Source organism: Mobula hypostoma, chromosome 9, assembly GCF_963921235.1.
Source record: "Mobula hypostoma chromosome 9, sMobHyp1.1, whole genome shotgun sequence".
Taxonomy (NCBI): domain Eukaryota; kingdom Metazoa; phylum Chordata; class Chondrichthyes; order Myliobatiformes; family Myliobatidae; genus Mobula; species Mobula hypostoma.
The window spans coordinates 95,825,590-95,851,392 of NC_086105.1; the positions used below are offsets into that span (position 1 = coordinate 95,825,590).

General features: G+C 43.6%; 2 protein-coding genes across 6 annotated transcripts in view; one reads left to right on the forward strand and one right to left on the reverse strand.

Annotated features, from left to right (window-relative positions):
• ubfd1 (ubiquitin family domain containing 1) overlaps window positions 1–25,803 on the reverse strand; it is a 166,149-nt gene that overhangs the window by 47,870 nt on the left and 92,476 nt on the right. The window lies entirely within an intron of this gene.
• Window positions 1–25,803, forward strand: part of LOC134351876 (UNC93-like protein MFSD11) — a 71,688-nt gene that overhangs the window by 33,005 nt on the left and 12,880 nt on the right. For all 4 annotated transcript variants that reach the window (XM_063058723.1, XM_063058724.1, XM_063058721.1 and 1 more), the window contains exons 2-9: window positions 1,893–1,948; window positions 2,922–3,029; window positions 9,580–9,659; window positions 10,378–10,474; window positions 11,291–11,349; window positions 12,311–12,449; window positions 21,377–21,426; window positions 25,171–25,236. In XM_063058723.1, coding sequence (XP_062914793.1) covers window positions 1,893–1,948; window positions 2,922–3,029; window positions 9,580–9,659; window positions 10,378–10,474; window positions 11,291–11,349; window positions 12,311–12,449; window positions 21,377–21,426; window positions 25,171–25,236 — 655 coding nt within the window. The remainder of the gene's footprint in view (window positions 1–1,892; window positions 1,949–2,921; window positions 3,030–9,579; window positions 9,660–10,377; window positions 10,475–11,290; window positions 11,350–12,310; window positions 12,450–21,376; window positions 21,427–25,170; window positions 25,237–25,803) is intronic.

Consider the following 25,803-nt stretch of genomic DNA (forward strand, 5'->3'; position numbering starts at 1 on the left):
TAATCCCCTCGTCTGATTTCCAGTCATTCCCAATTCCACTAATTACAGCACACCTGGTTCCCATTAGCGAACACAGGTTAAAACTCTGCTTTGCCAGTGCGTTGGTTGACTCTAGTGTGAGTAATCCTCGATTCCCGATTCCTTGGGATTGGCAGTTCTAGTTCTGCATCATTTCCTGGATACTCTACGTAAACCTTGTCTTTGTGTAAAGACTCTCCTGGATACCAGTTCCCCGTTCGCGGCGGTGCTAATGCATCACGACCCTGCCTCCTGCACTTGGGTTTGTCCTCAGCCTCGGCCTTGCAACAGTTATAAGTAGATAGATTTTTACACAGAGTGGTATGTGTCTGGAACAGGCTGCTGGGGGGTGGGGGAGATGGACGAAGAAGTGATGGAAGCAGATACAATGGTGAAATTGAAGAGGCTATTAGATATACAGGGAATGGGAAGATGTGGACCATGTACAGGCAGAGGGGAATTGATTTATTTGGTCATCATGTTAGGTGCAGACATTGTGGGCTGATGAACATGGTCCTGTTTTGCACTGTTCTATGTATCAATACCAATTGAATCTCACTGGCCTATTCCCTTCCTATAACACTATATCAATTTTAACTAATCTATTATTTTGTTTTCTCATATTTGCAAAAAAAACTTAACAAAACCTGAAATAAATGTTGTCAGCCATTTAAATCTAATTGAATTTCTTCCAATATCTCTAATGAGAATCAGATTTAATATCACTAGCATATGTCGCAAAATTTGTTGTCTTTGTGGCAGCAGTACAATGCGATACGAAATAATAGAAGAAAGGTGAATTACACTAAGTATATATATTAATTAGTTAAATTAAGTAGTGCAAAAAACAAAAATAAAAAGTAGTGAGGTAGTGTTCATGGGTTCAATGTCCATTTAAAAATTGGATTGCGGAGGGGAAGAAGCTGTTCCTGAATCATTGATTGTGTGCCTTCAGACTCCTGTACTTCCTTCCTGAGGGTAGTAATGAGAACAAGGCATGACCTGGGTGATGGGGGTCCTTAATGATAGATGCTGCCTTTTTGAGGCATTACTCCTTGAAGATGTGCTGGATACTATGGAGGCTTGTGCACATGATGGAGCTGACTAAGTTTACAACTCTAAGATCTCAAGAAAACAAAGTAAGATCAATCTGGCCTAAAAAGTGTTTTGGGAAAAAAGCGCTGTAAATATCTGAGAAAGTTGCAACATAACTTTCACCAAAATTACACCAGAGATTGGAGATCTGAGCAAAAGTTTATAAAATCTCTAAGATAAATTCTATGAGTTTAGAAAGTTGGTTATTTTAACAATCATAGAGAACTCTGAACATTGAAATGTTTATTGGTAAAAGGCATAGTACTTAGGACTCATTCTGGTACATAAGTAGGTCATAAGATCACAACTATTCAATCTGATCACAATTTACTTCAGAGTTTAAATGATTCTTCTGCAGAGTTTTGCATTCTTAATGCCAGTTAATTTGTAGTATACCAGTGTCGGTTTATACGGTAAATTGGTGACCTGCTTCATGGAGTGAGCACATAATCTAAAGTGTACTGCAGCAATGATGTATTGTCAGAGGCATTGTTTGCTCTAAGTGATATTAAACCAAGGCCCAATCTACGAAATGGGGTGAATGTCAAAGATTGTTTGACCATTATTGAAACAGAACTTTCCCCAGTCTCTGGTTAAATATTCTTTAACTATGCAACACCGTCAAAAACAGATGAACTGTTGGCACTGCTGTTCGATCTTGCTCTGCATTGCATGACTGCTGTGTGAGTCTTTGAAGCAATATAAGAGAGTACACTTTAATATGTAGATGTTTATGGGAGAGGAATAAAAATAACCCTTTCAATGTTCTTCTTTTGCAGCAAACAGTAATACGGAGTTTGACCAACACCAGTTTCTCTGGCAGTGGTTATGACAGGTACTGAGGGTTGTGTCTCTTTCCTATTGATTGGATTGATTTCCAATGTTTTGTATGAACTTATGGATCAAAGCCCCTCCTCTCAGCCACCTGCTTTCTCCACTGTTGCCTAAGTCAATCTATGTAAATTATGGGAAGGGAGTGTGGTTAGGAAATTTTTTTGTCCAAAATTGGTAGTTCCCACTGCACTGAGTTTACTTGGCATCAATCCAAGTGTGCTTCATTTTCTGTTTCTTCCTATATGGTAATCTGGTTTTGTACTGGTTGAGTGAATCTGAAGACCTTGATTTCAGAGCAGAGGAACTCGTTGCTGTGTGTAAGCATTTTTACTGAGGCCAAGTTGAACATTTATAAGACTTCCCTACTTCTGTTAAATAATTTTTGAATTGGGTAATGTCACTGGAGACAGCTGCTTTTGCTTTATGGCAAGGCATCTGTTTGCATCTCTGTGGTGCCCTTAATACAGTAAATATCCCAAACTGCTTTACTAATTCATTTTCAGACAAACATGACATTGAACAATTGAAAGATCAGAGGTGATTTGAGGAGAATCTTGAGTCAAGAGAGATGAATAGAGGCATAAAGAGGAAATTCCAGTCTTTTGAACCTAGGAATCTGATGGAATGGCTTTGAAAAGTGGAGAAGATAGCAGGAATCGGAAATCTCAGGGGACTGGAAGACTGCAAGAAGTTAGAGAGGAGTGGAAGGAGATTCCATGCCTCTGTGATGGGAGAGGATATAAATAGAACACAGAAGGAGGCTCAATATGTGTGTGGAGTCCATGACAGGAAGAGTGTACTCTAGGCATGAGGGTGATTCAGTGGGTGGGTAGAGTTTATGATGGGGAAGAGTGTGCATTAGGTGTGGTTGGAGATTCAGTGGGTAGGTTGAATCCAAAGTAGTGCATAGATTGTGAGGGGAGAAGAAATGAATGGAATACTCTAATATTACACTATCTTGTTTTCTTTCCAAGTCTTGCCATTATCTATGGAGTGTTTTCAGCTTCTAACCTCATTGCACCATCTGTGGTCGCGGTTGTTGGACCAAAGCTGTCTATGGTATTAAGTGGAGTTGTTTACAGGTAAGGCCGGTCCATCATTTTGTTTCAGTTTGTAGCATGGCATCAATGATAAACTTTGTCATTGCATGGTAGATTCCTCTCTCAACCCCATCCTCTTTTTGCTTCATCATTTATCTCCCCTTATTCAGTTAATGCACCCCTGGCTTTTACTTTCAAAGGTTAGAACATTATTCTGGTAAGATGGCAGCATGCTCAGACGAGGCAGCTTCTGCTGAGCCAACCAAAGATGCTTCTGTCTTTTTCTAATGTATTTTTTACAAATCACAAGACCTGCTGGAGATTAAGAACTTACAGTACTGCAGGTCTACCCCAAAGCATCTTCAAGAATTCCAAAAGATTGAAGTAGGGTAAATACTGAAAGGTTTTTATTCGCTGTACAATTTGACTTCCATGCTGAGTGTCTGCCCTCGGACTGAGGGGGAGGGGCAAGGTGAAATCACCTTTATTCAGGGGTCTGTGGGAGGAGCCACAGGGGCAGTCAGCAGAGGGACGTGTCCAGACAGTTAACCCAGTTACAACATATATATGGTTTACCACAACCCCATCAGCAAGTTGTTTGTCGGCAGAGTAACTGAAGGAGTGGGACTTGGTGTGGATTGTCATTTTGCCTACGTCAGAGAGGCATCGGACGAGTTGGTGAGCCAAGGCAGTGTGCAGTCTAACAGTGAGTCTGAACAGTGTGCAGTCCAACAGTCTGAACTTAGTCACTTTTCCTGTGATCACAAGACCCAGTTGGACATTGCTAGTGTGGAAGGCTGCAAGTCTGATTTATTGGTGGGTGCAGACAGCAGGTCAAGCAACTTCTACAAAGACAAAGGGATGATGCAGGGCCTCAACCCAAAACGTCAATCATCCTTTTGCATCCGCAGATGCTACTCGACCTTCTGAGGTCTTCCAGTAGTTTATCTTTGCTAACTTTGTGTATCCTGATCCCACTGCACAGCAGCATTGTCGTTACACATTTAAATGATGGTCTGCTTTTCTATCTTACTTAAGTGGATAAATCTGAGTTTCTCCCACCACCTCCTCCTACCTTCTACCTCCTACCCATAATTTACTGTGTATTAAATGTTCAAAATTATAAGTAGAATTGATGAGGTGGATGGTAACAGTTTTTTCCCCAGGGTAGGGAAGTCCAAATCATGGTTTTAGGGTGAGGGGTAAGATTTAAAAGGGACCTGAGGGGCAACTTTTTCATTCAGAGGAAGATGGGTATATGGAATGGACTGACAGAGAAAGTGTTTGAGGCAGGTACGATAGTATCATTTCAGAAGCACTTTGAGTGGCCTGGCTTAGAGGGCTATAGCCTGAACACAGGAAATTGGGACTAACTGGCGGGGGCGGGGTACGGTGTTTGGCTTGGACTCAGGTCAAAGGACCCGTAGCCATAGTCTATGCTCTATAACTATACATTCTATTACATTCTCCCTCTGCTCGCTCACCTAACCTATTTACAGTATATCCCTTTATGGACCTCACATTCTTCTTTGTCTTACTTTCCCATCTATCATTGTATCATCTGGAAAGCTAACTACAAGACCCTTCACTGAGGTCATTAATATAAATTATAAGTAGCCAAGCCTTCTTCTGGAACTTCACCAGTCACAATTTGCCAATTTGAAAATTGCTCATTCATTCCTTACTCCCTATTATGACTCCTAATTCGCAGACCTGCTACTTCTGTTTTGCAATATTCTAAGCCTTTTCTTTCAGTCTAATACCATCCTTAATATTAGTTAGTTTTGGGTGAATCCTGTTTTGTGAAGATTCTTTATTCCTTAATAGCATGTATCTATTTCTTTCATTATCTGCCACCTATCATACATTTTAGTTCTAATTTCCCAGTTAACTTTGGCATATTCTCTTTCCATGCCTTTGTAATGATCTTTAAGTAAGTTTAAGATGCCAGTTTTGGACCTGTTGTTGTCACTCTCAAATTAAATTTGAAGTTCTACCATGTTATGATGATTCTTCAAGGTTTCATGCATGATCACATCTGAAAATAGCTTGATCTTTGGTTTGTCCACAGTTTATTGTCTGAGGAAATTCTCTTGAATGCATTCCATAACTTATTCACAAGACTACCTTTGCATATCTAATTTATCCAGGCAATTGGAGTAATCAACAATTACTGAATTATGTTTACTAAAAGCTCCCATTATTTCTTGAGCGGTATTCTATCCAGTAGTACTGCTAATGATATGGGGTTGGGATAGTGGCCATAGATTTCTCTTATTGTTGTTTTCTTTCTTTTGTTAAATATATTCATTTTTATTGTTTATAATACTAGTGAATAAAATGCATTAGTTTCATTTGGTCTTTGTATGTCCAGCTGAATTAATGTTACAACTAACATAAGAAGACACATGCTGATTTATTATGACTGTGTACTGACTCTCAAGTTGTTGACAAAACAAACCCATGAATTAAAATGCACTTTAAAAAAAAGAGAAGTCCCTACCACTTTCAGACATTGTGATGGAACCCAACCTTAACTCTGCTTTCAAGAAAATGGTATATTTCATTATTTAAGTGTCTGGTTGGAGCAAGCTTGTAATCTTCCAGGAACTGGATTTAGCACTAGAAGGGGCATCAGACACAACATTTGGCTGTTTTTCTTTTTCCAAGGCTTTTAATTGAAGATAAGATGATATTCACCAAATTTCTGCACGGCTTCACTGCTGTCAATTTCAGTTTGAGAGGGGTTGCTCCAGCAGCTAAGTCTTAATCTTATTCATTTAATCATGTACAGCTTTTAATTCTTGCCTCATTTTGTCCTTCCTTTTCTCTGCACCATTATAACCCTTTAGACAAACGGAGTTGATCAGTCATTTATGTACACAACTTGGAAGCTATGCTCATCTTGAAAGCCAAATACAAATTATCCCTTGTTTTCATTTATTGCCTGCAACAAGTTTAAATGTAGAAAAATGAAGTTTGCCCAAATAGTCTGGGGGGTGGGGGGAGATAATACAGAATGGCTATTTGACTTTTATCAGTTAGAAATGAAAATCTAAAGCTTTACCTATACCTTTTTTGCACCCAAGTTGATCCTATTTCCGATTCACTGATCAAGATAATTCACTGTTTCCCTAGATATGAATAATTTTTGTAATGATTTGGCACTGCATTGAATTTGCAGTCCCTAGTTTCTTTCACTGTGCATTGTAAATCAAAATTCTTCAGTTTTTATGTAATGGTGGAGGGGGGGGGTGCTAGAAATGTGGTGTGGGAGCAAAGAGGGCTGGTAACCCAAAAAAGTTTGGAAACCATTGTCCTAAATCCATCCTTTATTATTGGAACCACTCCATCTCCCATTTCCTTTTATATCTTCTCTAAAATGTTAAGTAACCCAGAATATTCAGTTTCCAGCTTTGTAGCTGCACCACTCTGATGGTTTCAAGTTCATATCATTTCTTTCTCTTTCTGCCACCTATACGAGATTCACCTGCCATTGTGTCGTGCATTCACAAAGGAGTCCGAATCAGGTTTATTATTATCGACATGCTGTATGGTGTGAAATTCATTATTTTGTGGCAGCACCACAGTGCAATGCATTAAAAAAATTCTAGAGGTTACAATAAGAATATAAAGATAAATAAATAGTGCAAAAAGAGCAAAATCATGAGATGGTGTTCATTGGTTCATGGACTGTTGAGAAATCTGATGTTGGAGGGGAAGAATCTCCTACTAGAGAAGAGGCTCCTGTACCACCTCCTTGAGAGTAATGAGAATGTCCTGGGCAGTGAGGGTCTTTCATGATAGATGCTGTCTTCTTGGGGCACTGCCTTTTGAAGATGTCCTCAACGGTGGAAAGACTCGTAGCCACGATGGGTAATGGGATTTGGTGATGGTAATACTACTAAATATCTAAGGTACTCTAGATGGGCGGATTCTCTCATGTTAAAGATAGTCATTGTGTAGTGCTTCTGTGTTGAAAATGTTAATGTACCGTGGAACATAGAACTGTACAACCTATTCAGCTCACAATATTGTGTAATCTTGATGTCAATTTATACTAAATGTATACTTTTGTGTATCACCTATATCCCTCCATTCCTTCATATTTGTTTCTATCTAAAAGCCTCTTGAACTCCACCAAACTGCCTGCTTCCACTATTACCCCAGGTAACCCATTCCAAGCACCATCTGCTCTACTCTGTGTAAGAACTTGCCTCTCGTGTCACCTTTCAACTTTCCCCCTCTAGACTTAAAAGCATGTCCTCTGGTGTTTGATATTTCTACCAAGGAATTGATTCACACAGTGGTGGGTGCGTGGAATGCACTACCAGCGAAGGTGGTAGAGGTGGATACAATAGGGTCTTTAAGAGACTCTTAGATAGGTACATGGAGCTTAGAAAAATAGAGGGCTATGTGGTAGGGAAATTTCTAGAGTAGGTTACATGGTCGGCACAACATTGTGGGCCGAAGGGCCGGTAATATGTTGTAGATTTCTATGTTCTATGATTCTGACTGTCTACCCTATCTATGCCTCTCATAATTTAAAAAAAAATCTCTATTCTGTCTCCCTTTAGCCTCTGATGCTCTAGGGAGAATAACCCAAATTTGTCCAGCCTTACCTGATAGCACATACTCCTTAATCGAGGAAGCATCCTGTTTGCAGCATGGTAGCATAGTGGTTAGCACAACGCTTTCTTTACAGTGCATGAAACCCGGGTTCAAATCCCAGTGCTGTCTGTAAGGAGTTCGCATGTTCTCCCTGAGACCATGTGGGTTTCCTCCAGGTGCTCCAGTTTTCTCCAATATTCCCAAGACATACCGGTTAGTAGGTTAATTGGTCATTGTAAGTTGTCCAATGATTAGGCTAGGGTTGAATTTGGGGATTGCTGGGTGGTGTGGTTCGAAGGGCTGGAAGGGTCTATTCTGTGCTGTATGTCAAATAGATAAATAAAGTGCTTTTGTATACATACTTTATTGTCGCCAAACAATTGATACTAGAATGTACAATCATGTTTTTTCAGTATGTTTTTTATACTGAAGGTACAGCATGGCTTCCTTACTTGTATAATCAACACCCCTGCTAATAAATGCAAGCATTCTGTGCTCCTTCTTTACCAAGGGACCTACCATGACTTTCCTTTCATTTGACCTCCCAATATGTAACAGCTCACACCTGCTTGGATTAAACATCTGCTACTTCTCTACCCATATTTATAATTGATCTATTTTTGATAGACCTACAAATCCTGCAATCTTGGTGTCATCCACAAACTTGCTAATCCACCCATCTCCATGTTCATCCAAATTATTGATGCGCATCACAAACAAGGTCCCAGCTTCTTTCCACTTATGAACTCATGTCTGAACAATGTCCACGTTGCTGTATGCAGCACATAAGCTGCTTCATTTGCTGAGAAGATGCAAAAGGAATTGAAAATTGTACAATTATCTGAGAGCATCCCTACTTCTGATGTTATGATGGAAAGGAAGTCATTAATGCAGCAACTGATGATGTTTGGGTCTGAAGCATTGCCTGGGGAACTTTTTGAGTGACATCCTGGAGTTGGGATGATTGACCTTCAAACGTTGGAGTGTCTTCCCCTTGTTGCCCAGTTACCAGGGCTCCTCAATGTCAATGTGTCCCTCCACATCTGGAATGTAGCTCTTTAATCCAAGCTTGTATCAAAGCTGTGATGAGGTCTGGAGCCAAAACTCAAACTTGCCATTAGTGGGGAAGTATTTTGACAAGAATTGCTGTTTTATGCCACTGTAGATGATGCCTTCCACCACTTTGTTGATAATCTGGGAGCAGACTGATCTTCCAGATTGGATTTTTTTCTGCTCTATGTGAACTGGACACACGTGGGCATTTTTTTCCACATTGTAGGGCAGATGCTAGTATTGTAACTACAACTAAATGTACATCTGTTACTGGAGCACAGATCTTCAGTACTCCAGCCAGACTAGTCCTGTAGACTGCTGTTTCCAGGGATCTTAGCCATTTCTTGAAATCATGTGAAGTGAATGAAGACTTGCTGCAGTGACGATGACAAGGTGGACCATGAACTTAACATTTCCAGAAGACTGGGTAAGGATGCATATTCTCTCCCTGAGGAATATCAGGGAACCAGATTGTACAGTTTATTTCAGCTTGTTCAAATTTGCCAGCAGGGATTTGAACTTGTGACTTTACAACTTTGGATGAGGCTCCTGGATTATCTCTCCATAACACAACTGCGATATCTTCACACTAATATCTCTATAGAGTAAATTACTTTCCCTTATTACTAATTGAACAGGATCAGTGGCTCAGTTTCCTCTTTCTTGCATGCAACTAGCTTAATAGGCTGAATGGCAGTCACTTATTTTAATGCAACTGTCTGCAGGCGCTAATGATTGTCTCCCGTTCTTCTGTAACATGGTCTGGGGGGCTGATCAGCCTTCCTCTGATTCTTGTAACTGATTGGGAGGCTGGATAGCCGCCTTTCCTAATGTGAGCTGGAGGAACTAAAAGGCCGTGTGTAGTTCCTGAGATAGGCTTGGGGTGAGAAGGACCTGTGATGAAGCCCTCATGTTTATCTATTTGCAGTGGTTACGTGATTTCCTTCAGCCTGCCAATGACATGGTCCATATTCACTGGCTCTATCCTCATTGGATTTGCAGCTGCTGGTGAGTATTCTTTGCAAATCTCAGTACCAATATCTTCCTTTCTACCCTTTAAAATTCTTCCCCCCCCCACCTACTGTCCTTCCAACTTCTGTCCTTCTAACCCAAAAGAAATAACACTTCCAACTCCACAGTTCTCTCTTTGCTAAAAGCAGGTGCAGCTGGTAGAGCTGATATCTCATAGTTCCAGAGTCCTGGGCTCAATCCTTATGCCTGGTGCTGTCTGTGTGGAGTTTGCATATTCTCGCTGTCACCATGTGGTTTCCTCTCATATTCCTAAAAAGTCTGGATTAGTAGTTAATTGACTCTAAGCTACCAATTTGTAAGTGAGTGACAGAAGCTGTTTTAAATTGTGGGACAATCTGATGGGCCAAATAGCTTTTTACTGAGCCTATACGCTCACTGCATCAGCACATTAGAACAACAATGGCCAGTGGGCTATTGAACAGTGACAGGAGAGAGTGGGCTGGGGTTTGTTGGGCCTGACCATGACCTCCTCACCCATCCCCAGCCCACTCTCCCCTGTCGCTGTTCAATAGCCCACTGGCCATCATTAATTGAAACAACGGCATTGGTAATACTGACAATTTTACTGAAGCTCTCTCCTTAAACCACTTTGTAGCAGGCTGTAATATCTCACTTCAGTTGAGCAAAATCATCACTGGCTGGGGAAAGAACTAAGGGCATTTCTCCTCCGCACACATTCCTGCTTCTCTTTCAGTACTGTGGACAGCCCAGGGGACTTTCCTCGTCTTGAACTCCGACTCCAACACTATCAACAAGGACACTGGGATTTTCTGGGCTCTCTTGCAGTGCAGGTAAGGGAAGTATGGTGCTGAGTGATCTAAACACAAAGGGAAAACCTCTCCAGACATGGTAGTCCTGTGGTTGTAGTAACCTGGTGAGCGTGAGATCCAGAACTCGGCAAGGTTGATCTCAGGAAATGTGGGTACTTTTCAGATGGATTAACGCCTGTAAAAACAATTGGGTCATATTAGGGTGACGAGGGAGGGAGAACAGGCTAAAGGTGAGTGAGCGACAGAGGGAGGGTGAAAGAAAGGTGAAGGTAAGGGTGTGAGAGAGAATGGAGTGAAAGGGAGGCTGAAGGAGCATGAAGATGAGTGAAGAGGAGGGAGAATGGGTGAAGCTGAAGATGCAGTGGAGGGGAAGCCAGGGTGGTGGTGAGCGAAAGATGGGGAGCACAGGACGAAGCTGATAAAGACAGATGGAATGAGCATTATGTTAGAAGTGGTGACATAACATATGCAGGGAGTGATGAGAGAGAGAGAGGGTGGATGATGTTTTAGGGGTAAGTCATGGTCAATGCCTCCTGATGAAGTCTTCCCCATCCCACCCATGGTCTAAATGTGAAGGATAGACAGAAAGCTGTCAGATGACTGACCTGACTGGGAGGATAATTGTGTTGGCTCAGTGTTAGAGGCCAGTTTTGCTGGGAAATTTGTTTCTAGGTTGTGAGTGCCCGAATATTGAGCCCCAACACACCACTAGTATGGTGATGTTGATTTTAGTGCGTCACCCTGTCTAGGACTGCTATCCTTCTGAGGTGATGGTTCTGATATTCTCTGGGTGCCCAATGCTGTCAATCTGACTGGGCAATGCTTTCTTTTTTGCAGCATGTTATTTGGGAATCTCTACATTTACCTGCAATGGAGAGACATGATGGTAATTTCAGGTAAATAGGGACTCTGATTTGGGCTTTATATATTGCAGACACACTGCGGGGGAGAGGTGGGGTCCCCAGCAGACTTTGCAGGCTCTACACTGGGCAGCACAACAGTACCACCAAGAGCTGCTACCTCATAGCTCCAATGACCTCGGTTCAGTTCTGACCACCGGCACTGCCTGTGTGGAGTTTGCACGTTGTCCGCATGACTGCATGGATTTCCACTGATTGTTCCGGTTTCTTCCCAAGTCCCTAGGACGTGGGATGGTAGGCTGGTTGGTCACTAAAATTGCTGCTGGTGGCATTGAAGGGAACATGAGGACAGGTTACAGGGAACGGGATAGCTGTTTGAGATAGCAAATACTGGATGGGCCACATTGACTCCTCCTCTACCTTAAAGTTTCAGCTTGGAATTCAAAGCTTGATTAAGTTGAACTGGGTCTACGTGGCCACATTATTCTGGGTACACTCAACACTCAGCAGATCTCTTGTCCACCCGTGATGTAGTTGGATGATTCAGTCAGAGTCTTTGCCGATTCAGGTGCCGAGTGATATGCAAGCAAAAGCCACTTGCTGACAGGTGAACTTCACAGGCTGAAGTTTGGGGCTTGCGTCTTCGGAGCCCCGAATTTGTGGCTTTGAGCTCGGCTCCAAAGACTTCAGCCTGTAGTGCAGTTCCAAGGGGAATGCAGTTTGAAGTTTCAAACTGAGATTCTATCTAAAGGACCCTGAAGCACCATTTTGAAGATAGTTTCTTTTTCCCGTTGCCCTAGCTGCCACATATTCCTCAAAGACCTTTGATAATATGGTCATCAACAAATTGCTATTTGGGATCTTGCTGTGCCCAAGTTGTACACTGCCTTCTCTCCATCAAATGCCACTGTATGTCAATGCATATAAAGTGTTTTAGGATGTTCTCAGATGATGAAAAACCTGAGAGAAGTGCAAATCCTTTATTCTTTGCTGTCAGATGATGACAGGAGGATACTGTTCATCGTGCTGTCTGTGATCTCTCTTGCTGGCACGGCCATTATACTAATGCTGAAGAATACTGGACATGAAGACACCAGTTATGGACTCACCGAGCCTTTGCTTCCAACTCGGACACGGTAAGTTTGAGAGTGGAATAACAACAACTTCCAATTGGAAGGGACTTGTAATTTTGCAAATATATTCCAAGCTGTACCCAGGGGTGTTTAAAAAAATTTTTAAAAAAACAATATTTTGGCTTAACCGTAAACACAAAATAATCTGCAGATGCTGTTGTCAAAGGAACACTCACAATGCGCTGGAGGAACTCAGCAGGTCAGTCAGCATCAGTTGAAAAGATTAGTCAACGTTTTGGGCTGAAACCCTTCGTCAGGACTGAAGAAAGAACTTTGGGGGGGGGGATTTGAAGAATGCTGGTAGTTGAAAAAAACAGTAATTTTTAAGACAAAGGGGTGGGGGAGGGGAAGCAGGGAGGTGATTGGCAGGAGAACAATAGTAGAAGGAGGCGGAACTATGAGGGAGGTGATGCGAAATAGGGAGAGATGAAGGGAGAGGGAGGGAATTACCGGAAGTTGGAGAATTCTATGTTCATAACAAGGGGCTGGAGACTACCTAGACGGTATATGAGGTGTTGCTTCTCCAGCCTGAGTTTAGCCTCATCATGGCAGTAGAGGAGGCCAAGTATGGACATATCCGAATGGGAATGGGAAGCAGAGTTGAAGTGGGTGGCTACCGGGAGATCCTGTCTGTTATGGCGGATGGAGTGGAGGTGCTCGACGAAGTGGTCCCCCAACCTGCGTTGGGTTTCACCGATGTAGAGGAGGCCGCACCGGGAGCACCGGATGCAATAGATGACCCCAACAGATTTCGCAAGTTAAGTGTTGCCTCACCTGGAAGGACTGTTTGGGGCCCTGAATGGTGGCAAGAGAAGAGGTGTAGGGACAGGTGTAGCACTTACGCTTACAGGAATAAGTGCCAGGTGGGAGATCCGTGGGGATGGACATGTGGATAAGTGAGTCGCGGAGGGATCGATCCCTGCGGAAAGCAGAGAGGGGTGGAGAGGGAAAGATGTGCTTAGTGGTGGGGTCCTGTTGAAGGTGGCGGAAGTTGCGGAGGATAATGTGCTGGATCTGGAGGCTGGTGGGGTGGTAGGTGAGGACAAGGGGAACTCTGTCCCTGTTGTGGTGGCGGGAAGATGGGGTGAGGGCTGAAGTGCGGGAAATGGCGGAGCTACGGTTGAGGGCATCATTGATGACGGTAGATGGGAAACCACGATCCTTAAAGAAAGAGGACATTTGAGATGTCCTGGAATGGAAAGCCTCATCCTGGGAGCAGATGCGGTGGAGATGGAGTTACTGGGAATAGGGAATGGCATTTTTGCATGTGGCGGGGTGGGAAGAGGTATAGTCGAGGTAGTTATGAGAGTCAGTGGGCTTGTAGAAGATGTCAGTGGACAGTCTGTCTCCAGAGATGGAGACCAAGACATCAAGAAAGGGGAGAGAAGTGTCAGAGATAGACCAAGTGAATTTGAGGGCTGGGTGGAAGTTTGAAGTAAAGTCGATGAAATTGACGAGTTCAGCATGGGTGCAGGAAGCAGCACCAATGTAGTCGTCAATGTATCGAAGGAAAAGTTGGGGAGCAGTACCAGAATAGGTTTGGAGCACAGACTGTTCCACATAACCAACGAAGAGGCAGGCGTAGCTGGGTCCCATGTGAGTTCCCATAGCTACACCCTTAGTCTGAAGAAAGTGCGAAGAGCCAAAAGAGAAGTTATTAAGTGTGAGAACCAGTTCCGCCAACCGGAGGAGGGTAGTGGTGGCGGGGAACTGGTGAGGTCTATTATCCAGGAAGTAGTGGAGGGCATGGGATGTATCGCGGATGTAGGTGGGGAGGGACTGAACTATGGGTGACAATATGGAGTCCAGGTAGGCAGATACAAGTTCGGTTGGACAGGAGCAGGCAGAAACTATGGGTCTACCGGGACAGTCAGGCTTGTATATCTTTGGGAGGAGGTAAAACTGAGCGGTACGGGGTGTGGGAATAATGAGTTTAGCGGCTGAGGATGGAAGGTCTCCGAATTTGATAAGGGCGGTGATTGTGTGGGAGACAATGGTTGATGTTTTTTGGTGGGGTCCTGTTCCAGGGGTAAGTAAGAGGAGGTGTCAGAGAGCTGCCGTTTGGCCTCAGTGAGGTAGAGGTCCGTCCGCCAGACTACTACGGCACCACCTTTGTCAGCAGGTTTGATGGTGAGGTTTGGATTAGTGTGGAGAGTGTGGAGGGCAGTGCGTTCAGAGGGAGTGAGGCTGGAACAGGAGACTTGGAGGCTTAGATGTTTTGGGAGATGTTTACAGAGTCCAGGATTTTGAACATTGGGGATGCTGAAGAGGAAAAACTGGTATTCAATACATCTCCAATAACCTAGTACGCTCAAGACCTTGGTGGTGTTGGAATTGGTGGATTTTCAGAATATCAGACATTATTTTTATTAATATGACCAAAAAACTTCTAATTCACTTTTTGTTTAGATATTACACAGTACGGTAACAGACTTAGTAAACTGGCCACTTTGGACAAACGAAGGTTGTTTACATGGCTGCTAGCTGACTCCCAAACACTCACCTCTAGGAAGAGATTGCTAAACAGAGTAAAGGATTCAAGGATTTGCTTAGAATTCCCTTGAACATGCACAAAATCTCCACTGACCACTGGAAACCTTTGACCCATACCATTCAAGGTGGAGAAGAAGCACTGGGAACCTTGAAGCCATGAATAGGGAGCATAGAGAAGCCCTGTATTAGCGGTAGACAGATTGCACCATCACTCACCCACACATCCACTTATCTCATCCAGTAGCAACCTCCTGTGAGTCTATGGTTCCCAATGTTGCCTCATCTCATTACCCCAAAATCAGATTGGAATCAAAGTCACCATCAATTCCAAGGGAATGCTGAAGAAGAAGAATATGGCTGCAAAAAAAAAGGCATACAAATTCAAATCAAGTATGAATCAATAGGTCTACAAGAAAGTATTCCATCTTTCCCCAGAACTTTTCTTAGTCCTTACTTCTGTGTTACAGTCCATCTCTGGCAAGCTTCCTGTGGAATTGAAGCTAATTTTCAGCACGAATTTGAAGCTGTTCGACACTCTAAAACTAAAGTCACATGAACTTCAGTGGTCAAGCAGGCATATACTGTACATGGCTGGAGACCTTGGTTTCAAACCATTGTCAACACTTACACTGAGGCATGTGAAATTATGGCCTTTGCACTAGATATCCACAGGACAGACGTCCTCTACCAATCTACCCTTGCTGCAACACTCAACATCCCAACAATTAAAGTTCATATCAAGCCCTGAGAAAATGTGGATGAGTTCCACAATAGTGGGAGTCATATTTCACTGAAAACAGATATCAATGATTGGAGCAACACACATCAAAGTTGCTGGTGAACGCAGCAGATTCTTTCCTGCCTTCATTGTATCAGGTCAACTTTTATCCCATTTTGGGGAAATGGTGCTTGAAGAACTTCAGGCCTGGCACAAAACTGCAGGCTTGGTATGAAACTCATTGTGTGCTACACAGCAATAATGCCTGCTCTCCTATTTGTTTTTGACACCTGGACTGCCTACAGCAGGCATGTCTTGGCACTTTCATTAGAAGGACAATTGAAAATTCCTAATACCGAGGCCCTGATTACAACCTATGGACTATTTTGTATAGTTCATACAATTTGCATGCCTGATACAAACTCTTGAGATGCATTCAATTCATGGTAAGAGATGAGCAGGCAGGTGGAGGAAAAGATACAATCTGCTCACAGGTACTTTCAAGAAATGGAACATCTTCCTGGTTCGTGACCACTCAAGGTGGAGAAGGAACGTTCTGCATGATACTGAGAAACATAGAAAACCTACAGCACAATACAGGCCCTTCAGCCCACAAAGCTGTGCTGAACATGTCCTTACCTTAGAACTACCTAGGCTTACCCATAGCCCTCGATTTTTCTAAGCAACATGTATCCATCTAGGAGTCTCTTAAAAGACCCTATTGTTTCCACCTCCACCACTGCTGCTAGCAGCCCATTCCACGCACTCACCACTCTTTGCGTAAAAAACTTACCCTTGATATCTCCTCTGTACCTACTTCCAAGCACCTTAAAACTATGTCCTCTTGTGCTAGCCATTTCAGCCCTGGGGAAAACTATCCACACAATCAATGCCTCTCATTACCTTGTACACCTCTATCAGTTCACCTCTCATCCTCCATCGCTCCAAGGAGAAAGGCCGAGTTCACTCAACCTGTTCTCATAAGGCATGCTCCCCAACCCAGGCAACATCCTTGTAAATCTCCTCTGCACCCTTTCTATGGTTTCCACATCCTTCCTATAGTGAGGCGACCAGAACTGAGCACAGTACTCCAAGTGGAGTCTGACCAGGGTCCTATATAGTTGTAACATTACCTCTCGGCTCTTGAACTCAATCCCACAGTTGTTGAAGGCCAATGCACCGTATGCCTTCTTAACCACAGAGTTAAACTGCATAGCAGCTTTGAGTGTCCTATGGACTTGGTCCCCAAGATCCCTCTGGTCCTCCACACTGCCAAGAGTCTTACCATTTATGGTATATTCTGCCATCATATTTGACCTACCAAAATGAACCACCTCACACTTATCTGGATTGAACTCCATCTGCCACTTCTCAGCCCAGTCTTGCATCCTATCAATGTCCCACTGTAACCTCTGACACTATCCACAACACCCCCAACCTTTGTGTCATCAGCACATTTACTAACCCACCCCTCCACTTCCTCATCCAGGTCATTTATAAAAATCATGAAGAGTAAGGGTCCCAGAACAGATCCCTGAGGCACACCACTGGTCATTGGCCTCCATGCAGAATATGACCCGACTACAACCACTCCTTACTTTCTGTGGGCAAGCCAGTTCTGGGTCCACAAAACGATGTCCCCCTGGATCCCATGCCTCCTTACTTTCTCAATAAGCCTTGCATGGGGTACCTTATCAAATGCCTTGCTAAAATCCATATACACTACATCTACGGCTCTACCTTCATCAATGTGTTTAGTCACGTCCTCAAAATATTCACTCAGGCTCGTAAGGCACGACCTGCCTTTGACAAAGCCATGCTGACTATTTCTAATCATGTAATGCCTTTCCAAATGTTCATAAACCCCGCCTCTCGATCTTCTCCATCAACTGAAGTAAGACTCACTGGTCTATAATTTCCTGGGCTATCCCTAGTCCCTTTCTTGAATAAGGGAAAAACATCCACAACCCTCCAATCCTCTGGAACCTCTCCTGTCCTCATTGTTGATGTAAAGATCATCACCAGAGGCTTGGCAATCTCCTCCCTCGCTTCCCACAGTAGCCTGGAGTACATCTCATCCATTCTCTGTGACTTATCCAACTTGATGCTTTCCAAAATCTCCAGCACATCCTCTTCCTTAATATTTACATGCTCAAGCTTTTCAGTCTGCTGCAAGTCATCCCTGCAATCGCCAAGATCTTTTTCCGTAGTGAATACTGAAGCAAAGTATTCATTAAGTACCTCTGCCATCTCCTCCGGTTCCATACACACTTTTCCACTGTCACACTTGATTGGTCCTATTCTCTCACGTCTTATCCTCTTGCTCTTCACATACTTGTAGAATGCCTTGGGGTTTTCCTTAATCCTGTCCGCCAAGGCCTTCTCATGGTCCCTTCTGGCTCTCCTAATTTGTTTCTTGAGCTCCTTCCTGCTAGCCTTATAATCTTCTAGGTCTCTATCATTACCTAGTTTTTTGAACCTTTCGTAAGCGCTTCTTTTCTTCTTGACTAGATTTACAACAACCTTGGAACCAGGTAGGGTTCCTGTACCCTACCATCCTTTCCCTGTCTCATTGGAACGTACCTATGCAGAACTCCATACAAATAAGCCCCTGAACATTTGCCACATTTCTTCTGTACATTTCCCTGAGAACATCTGTTTCCAATTTATGCTTCCAAGTTCCTGCCTGATAGCCTTATATTTCCCCTTACTCCAATTAAACGTTACCCTAACTTGTCTGTTCTTATCCCTCTCCAATGCTATGGTAAAGGAGATAGAATTGTGATCATTATCTCCAAAATGCTGTCCCACTGAGAGACCTGACACCTGACCAGGTTCATTTTGAAATTCGGCCTGTCCTCTAAAACCCTCACTAATTTTTATAGATGCACCATAGAAAGCATTCTTCTAGGGTGCATCACAACCTGGTATGGAAGTTGTCCTGTCCAAGACCGAAAGAAGCTGCAGAAGATCGTGAACACGGCACAGCACATCACACAAACCAATCTTCCGTCCGTGGACTCACTTTACACCACACGCTGTCGGAGCAGTGCTGCCAGGATAATCAAGGACACGACCCACCCAGCCAACATGCTTTTTGTCCCTCTTCCCTCCGGGAGAAGGCTCAGGAGCTTAAAGACTCGTACGGCCAGATTTGGGAACAGCTTCCTTCCAACTGTGATAAGACTGCTGAATGGATCCTGACCGGGATCTGGGCCGTACCCTCCAAATATCCGGACCTGCCTCTCGGTGTTTTTTTTTGTACTGTCTTACTTTCCATTTTTCTAATTTCTATTTATGATGTATAATTTAAATTTTTAATATTTACTAATTTTTACTATTTTTAATATTTAGTATTTGTAATCCAGGGAGTGGGAAGCGCAGAATCAAATATCGCTGTGATGATTGTACATTCTAGTACCAATTGTTTGGCGACTATAAAGTATCTCAAACCATTGGTCTGAGCATGTCCCTTCTCTATCACCTGCCTATCCTCCCTCTCGCACTGTCTCCAAACCACCTCTATTTGTGAGCCAACTGCCCGTTTCTCCATCTCTTCAGTTCGGTTCCCACACCCCAGCAATTCTAGTGTAAACTCTCCCCAATAGCCTTTGTAAACTTCCCCGTCGGGATATTGGTCCCTCTTAGATTCAAGTGCAAACTGTCCTTTTTGTACAGGTCACACCTGCCCCAGAAGAGGTCCCAATGATCCAGAAATCAGAATCACTGCTCCCCTGCTCCAATCCCTCAGCCACTCATTTATACTCCATCTCACCCTATTCCTATACTCACTGTCACGTGGCACAGGCAGTAATCCAGAGATTACTACCTTTGAGGTCCTGCTTCTCAACTTCCTTCCTAACTCCCTGTATTCTGTTTTCAGGACTTCCTCCCATTTCCTACCTACGTCGTTGGTACCAATATGTACCACGACCTCTGGCTGTTCTTCCCAATTCAGGATATCGTGGATGCGATCAGAAACATCCTGGACCCTGGCACCTGGGAGGCAAACTACCATCCGAATTTCTTTCCTGCGTCCACAGAATCGCCCGTCTGGCCCCTAACTATAGAGTTCTCTATCACTGCTGCCATCCTCTTCCTTTCCCTACCCTTCTGAGCCACAGGGCCAGACTCTGTCCCAGGCAGGTCATCTCCCCCAACAGTACTCAAACAGGAGTATTTATTGTTAAGGGGGACAGCCACTGGGGTACTCTCTAGTACCTGCTTCTTGCCCTTCCCTCTCCTGACTGTTACCCACTTCTCTGTCTCCCCAGGCCCCAGAGTGACTACCTGCCTATAGGTCCTCTCTGTCACCTCCTCACTCTCCCTGACCAGACGAAGGTCATCGAGCTGCATCTCCAGTTCCCTAACGTGGTCCCTAAGGAGCTGCAGCTTGATGAACCTGGTGCAGATGTGGCCATCTGGGAGGCCATGAGTCTCCCGGACTTCCCACATCTGACACTGAGCACAGAAAACCGGCCTCACACACATACTTCCTGTCTGTATTCTACACAGATAACCTACCTCAAACTTTAAATCCATTCATTTGGGAACACACTGGACTCTGATGTAAGTGGCAGAAAAGATGTCATTCACTCACTATCCCCTCCCCACTCTATCTGGTAGCTCCTGTCCTGTCAGAGGAAGGGTCTGCAGTTCCCATATTGGCCTCATCAGCCACCTCAGCACCCACAAAACTAGAGTGAAGGAAGTCATGCTTATTTCTGAGTAACTCCCTAAGAAGAAGACAAAGAGGGTGAAAAGGACTGAATTATCAATGAGACTGAGATTATGGGTTCAAATACCTCTCTGCATGCTTGAGGGCAAATTTAAGATTGACTCCCAGTGCGGTACAGAAGGAGTACAGCAGTGTTGGAAAGGCCTTTATGATAAAACTAATGAATGTCTGTTTTACCTTCTCAAATGATATAATATCCAAAGGTGCAATTAAAATATTGCTTTACTCAATATTTATCACTCATTCGCAGACCACCTGGTGATTATCAGATTTCCATCTGTGGGGCACTCGGGTGCTCTTCCTAGAACATGGAACATAGAAATCTACAGCACATTACACGCCTTTGGCCTACAATGTTGTGCCGACCATAGAAGCTACTCTAGAAACTGCCTAGAATTTCTCTACTACATAGCCCTCTATTTTCCTAAGCTCCATGTACCTATCTAAGAGTCTCTTAAAAGACCCTGTTGTATTTGCCTCTGCACCTTTGCTGGCAGTGCATTCCATGCACCCACCACTCTCTGTGTGAAAAAACCTACCCCTGACATCCCCCTTGTACCTACTTCCAAGCACCTTAAAACCATGCCCCCTCATGTTGGCCATTTCAACCCTGGGGAAAAAGCCTCTGACTATCCACACGATTAGTGCCCCTCATCATCTTATACACCTCTATCAGGTCACCTCTCATCCTCTGTCGCTCCAAGGAGAAAAGGCCAAGTTCACTCAAACTATTCTCATAAGGCATGCTCTCCAATCCAGGCAACATCCTTGCACCCTTTCTATGGTTTCCACATCCTTCCTGTAGTGAGGTGACCAGAACTGAGCACAGTACTCCAAGTGGGGTCTGACCAAAGTCTTGTATAGCTTACGTTATATCAGTGACTAATCTTTATGGAAAGTGTTTTCAACATTTTGAGGTCATGAAAGATGCTTTCATTTTTTGAGGTCATCACAGTTTTAAAATTTACCTCTTTTGCCTAGGTTTAAAGAGAAAGTGACCTCAACCATGAATCAGATCACCACAGAGTTCAGTAAGTTCATTTAATGCTGGTAAGGCTGAGGCCGCTGAGCTTGTATGCCTCTGGTGTGGAGATATATTTTGCATCATGCTGTGATTAAGGGAGGGGCTACCTAGACTTGGATGTGTGGAGAATGTGTAGATGGGAGGGTGTGTAGGGTAGTAGGGTGTGGACTAGGAGGTGCAGTGATTAACGATGAAGGATTAAGGGTAGTGGGATATGATGACCGGTGCATTTGATGGTGAGGCAATTCTATTCCTGGAACCAAAATCAAGAAATTGTTTCTTTGCAATCCTACTTTGAGAATTTGAATTCAGTTGGGATCAATCAGAATCAGGTTTATTATCACTGACGTATTGTATCCAGAGACCGTGCCTGTCACGGCTCAGCACTGCCCTCTACCTGCTCGGAAGGCACACCACATGCCAGTCAACATTTCACCCCTTCCAACTGATCAATGCACACTTAACCATTGGCCACCTTAATTGGATTAACCCGACTAGCACCAAGCCGTTGGCCCCCCGGTGAATCACCTGTGCTGGACCCGCCAGCCCCCGACCTATAAAGGGTGCTACATGTACTTGGCTCGCTCGCTCTCTCTCTCTTTTGCCATCCTCGAGGGACCACCCTGCTTCACTCCAGGCTGAAGACTGCAGAACAGCGCTGGAGACACGTGGTGAGTTGTGCATTGAATAGGGTTTGGGAGAGTTTATTGTTGTCCCTGTAGCAGAGAGCCGTGCCTGCCCATAGTCAAGGGGGGGCAGGTATCATAGTTACTTTCCCCTTGCTTGTATATGTACCTGTACTCTGTCCCCACACCGTTTTCCCGTGTATTGTACTGCCGACCCAACTTTTCCCACGCTCGTCTGTTCTAAGCTCATTTGTGCAAATATTGTAGCTGCTTGTGTTGTCCCCAAGTTCTTCTCCCCTTGTAAATAAACTCATTGTTAAAACTGTGTGTCCAGAATCCTTGCCTTGAGACCCACAGAATCTGTCTCATTTCCATCACAACACATATGTTGTGAAATTTCTTGTTTTGTGGTAGCAGTACAGAGCAAAACATGAAAAAGTACTATAGGTTACAATAGGAAATATAAAATAATAGTGCAACAAAGAGCAAAATAGTGTGTTGGTGTTCATGGGTTCCTGGACTGTTGAGAACGCTGACAGCAAGAGGAGAAGAACCCATTCCTAAAATATTGAGTGTGTCTTCAGGCTCCTCTTGTCCCCTCCCTGATGGTATTAATGAGGAAAGGGCACATCCTGGATGGGGAAGGTCCTTCACGATGGATGTTACCTTAGTAAATAAAATGCTGGTCTCAGTGAAAGTGACCAAGTAATGCGAGAGTGTTCTAAAATCTATTTGACTCATTGTTGGAGAAGGCAACCTAAAGTCCTTAACTGCTGACCCAGTGTGTGAGTGTGTGACTCTGTCTCCTCACTACATGGCTGGCTTTGTTGGTGCCCTTTCTTGTTGTTGAGGAAGATGCTTGGCCACCAAACCTGGGCAGCTAGATGCAGACTGTAAATGTGAAACTTCTCAGCAGAGCCTGAATTCGGCTCTGTTAACTACTGCTAAACTACACACTGATTCCAGATTGCTCCTTCAGTAGACCAACTTGGAGGGAGCAGTGGGAATATGAGACTGATCCAGCTCAAAGTATCACTTACCCAACAACACGATCCACACAATGGAAGGATATTTGTTAAATTTATTTCCCAGGTTCTGCATATCAGTGCTGGTTCATGTCTCCCCCTTATTGCTCATTAACTGAGATGATCGCTTAGGCTATTTGTTCCCATGTGTAAAAGTCAACTGCAGGGCAGGTTTCCTCCCCATAAGGACATTAGTGAACCAACTGGGTTTTCACAAGTTTTGTGGTCATTATTCCTAATATTTTTTATTTTATTTTTTCCTTTTTTTTATTTGAATTCAGAACTGCTGCAGTGCGATTTGAAATCAAGGCTTTGGATTAATGGTCTGGTAATTTTAGCTCTGTTGTCAACATGGGTGTAGATTTCTGTTTAATAGGTGTGGGGTTTATAAGCCTTTGGACGGACTTGGCCCTGATGCATCAAGATCCCACCAGAGTAGAGAATTGCAGATTCACCACCCTCTGAGTGAAGAAATTTCTCCACATCTGAGACATTATTAGACCATAAGATATAGGAGCAGAAATAGGCCATTTGGCCCATCGAGTCTGCTCTGCCATTCAATCATGGGCTGATCCAATTCTTCCAGTCATCCCTACTCCCCTGCCCTCTCCCCATACCCTTTGATGCCCTGGCTAATTAAGAACCTATCTATCTCTGCCCTGAATGCACCCAATAACTTGGCCTCCACAGCTGCTTGTGACAACAAATTCCAGATTTACCACCCTCTGACTAAAGTAATTTCTCTGCATCTCTGTTCTAAATGGACGTCCTTCAATCCTGAAGTCGTGCCTCCTTGTCCTAGACTCCCCTACCATGAGATACCTTTCCCATATCTAATCTGTTCAGGCATTTTAACATTTGGAATGTTTCTATGAGATCGCCCCTCATTCTCCTGAACTCCAGGGAATACAGCCCAAGAGCTGCCTGACGTTCCTCATACGGTAACCCTTTCATTCCTGGAATCACTCTCGTGAATCTTCTCCGAACCCTCTCCTATGTCAGTATATCCTTTCTAAAATAAGAAGCCCAAAACTTATTCTAAGACCGTGGCCACTAGTTCTAGACCCCTTGTCCTCGCTGCATCCTGTGTGATGAGTTCAGTATGAATTTAGTGTTTCAGTGTGATTTCTGCTCACTCCTTTAAACTCTAATGAATGGAGGCCTATTCAATCTCTCCTCCTATAGCCATACCTGAAACCAATACAGTGAATCTTTGTTGCACTCCCTTTAAGACAGGAATATTCGTTATTAGGTAAGAACGAACTATCCATGATATTCTCGTATAGTCTCTTAGCTGCAGTAAGGCATCATCGCTCCCACATGTAGATCATCCTGTAATAAAGGAGCATATACCATTTGCTTTCCTAATTGCTTGTTGTAACCATATGTTTCCTTTCATGACTTTATGTGCACGGGCTCCTCTACCGTTTTGAACATCAATATTGTCCCTTCCATAATGATTGTAAAATATTCTGCTTTCCTGTTTTGTGATGATGTGATATTTTCGATGTTCTTTACCATCTACCACATTCTTGCCAAGTTAACTAGCTTATCTGTATATGTCGAAACCTCTCTACATCACTTAATTTCATGCCATCATCGAACTAGGAAATGTTACATTTGATCTCCTCAGCTAAGTCATTGGTGGAGCTTGTATACTGTTCAAAGTTCAAAGTATGTATGCAGTACACAACCCTGAGAATGGTCTTCCTGACGGACAGTCACAAAGCAAAGAAAACCATAGAACCCGTTCAAAGAAAAACATCAACCCCTCTCCCGAGCACAAAAAACAAATCCCACAAATGGCAACAAAAAGGAACAAGTGAAAAACACGGAATATAAAACACAAAATTGAAAGAGTCCATATTTCAGTTCAGCTCAGTGTTCATTATCTGGAGGACACCTCGATTCAGAGTCGCCCAAAGTAACAACAGAAAAAGGAGTGACCAGAAAACACAGAGCATGAACTACAGTCCAATCCACAATCTGCAGACCCAGAGAAGACCTAAAACATTCAACCCTTTCTGTACTCATAGTTAATGGATGGCCAAACATCAGGCAGGAAACTTTTCTCACTAAGTTCAAATCTTCTTTTTTCAGGGTCGATGTTAAGGCTCTTACACACAAAGAACATGTTGCTGCTGAGTGTGACCATAGTGTACAGTGGTGAGTGTGTTTGTATATTGCAAAGAGTTTGAATGTGTGCCATGCGGTGGCACAGTGGAGCAGCTAATAGTTGCTGCCATGTAACCCGAGTTCAATCCTAACCTGTGGTACCATCTACCTGCAGATCCCTGGTAGAAACTAAGGGGAGCTCATGGGAATGTAGGGGAGTAAACAATGGGATTAATGGAGAGTTGGTGTAAATGGGTGTCTGACAGTGGATGTGGTCCTACTGGGCCAAAGGGTCTGTTCCCATGTTGTGTAACACCATGATTCTGTGACACGATGAGTCTGTGTGACTGTCCACACGACTGAATGTGCTTAGTCTGGTGGATTAGTGAGTTCATGAATGTTGCAGGTGGACAAAGTGGTGAGTGAATGTTATCAAAATAAGCAGGGTCGGTCATCAGGCCACTGTTGTAATTATTTTTTCTGTATCATGCTTTTCATGATTTGCATCTTTAGCACTCTTTCACTATTTGTGATCTTCTTGCGTCACTAGTTGAGATAGGAGGCACAGGAGGTAGGAGATGTGAGACAATGCTTGATCCCATTTCATTTCATTTTTTT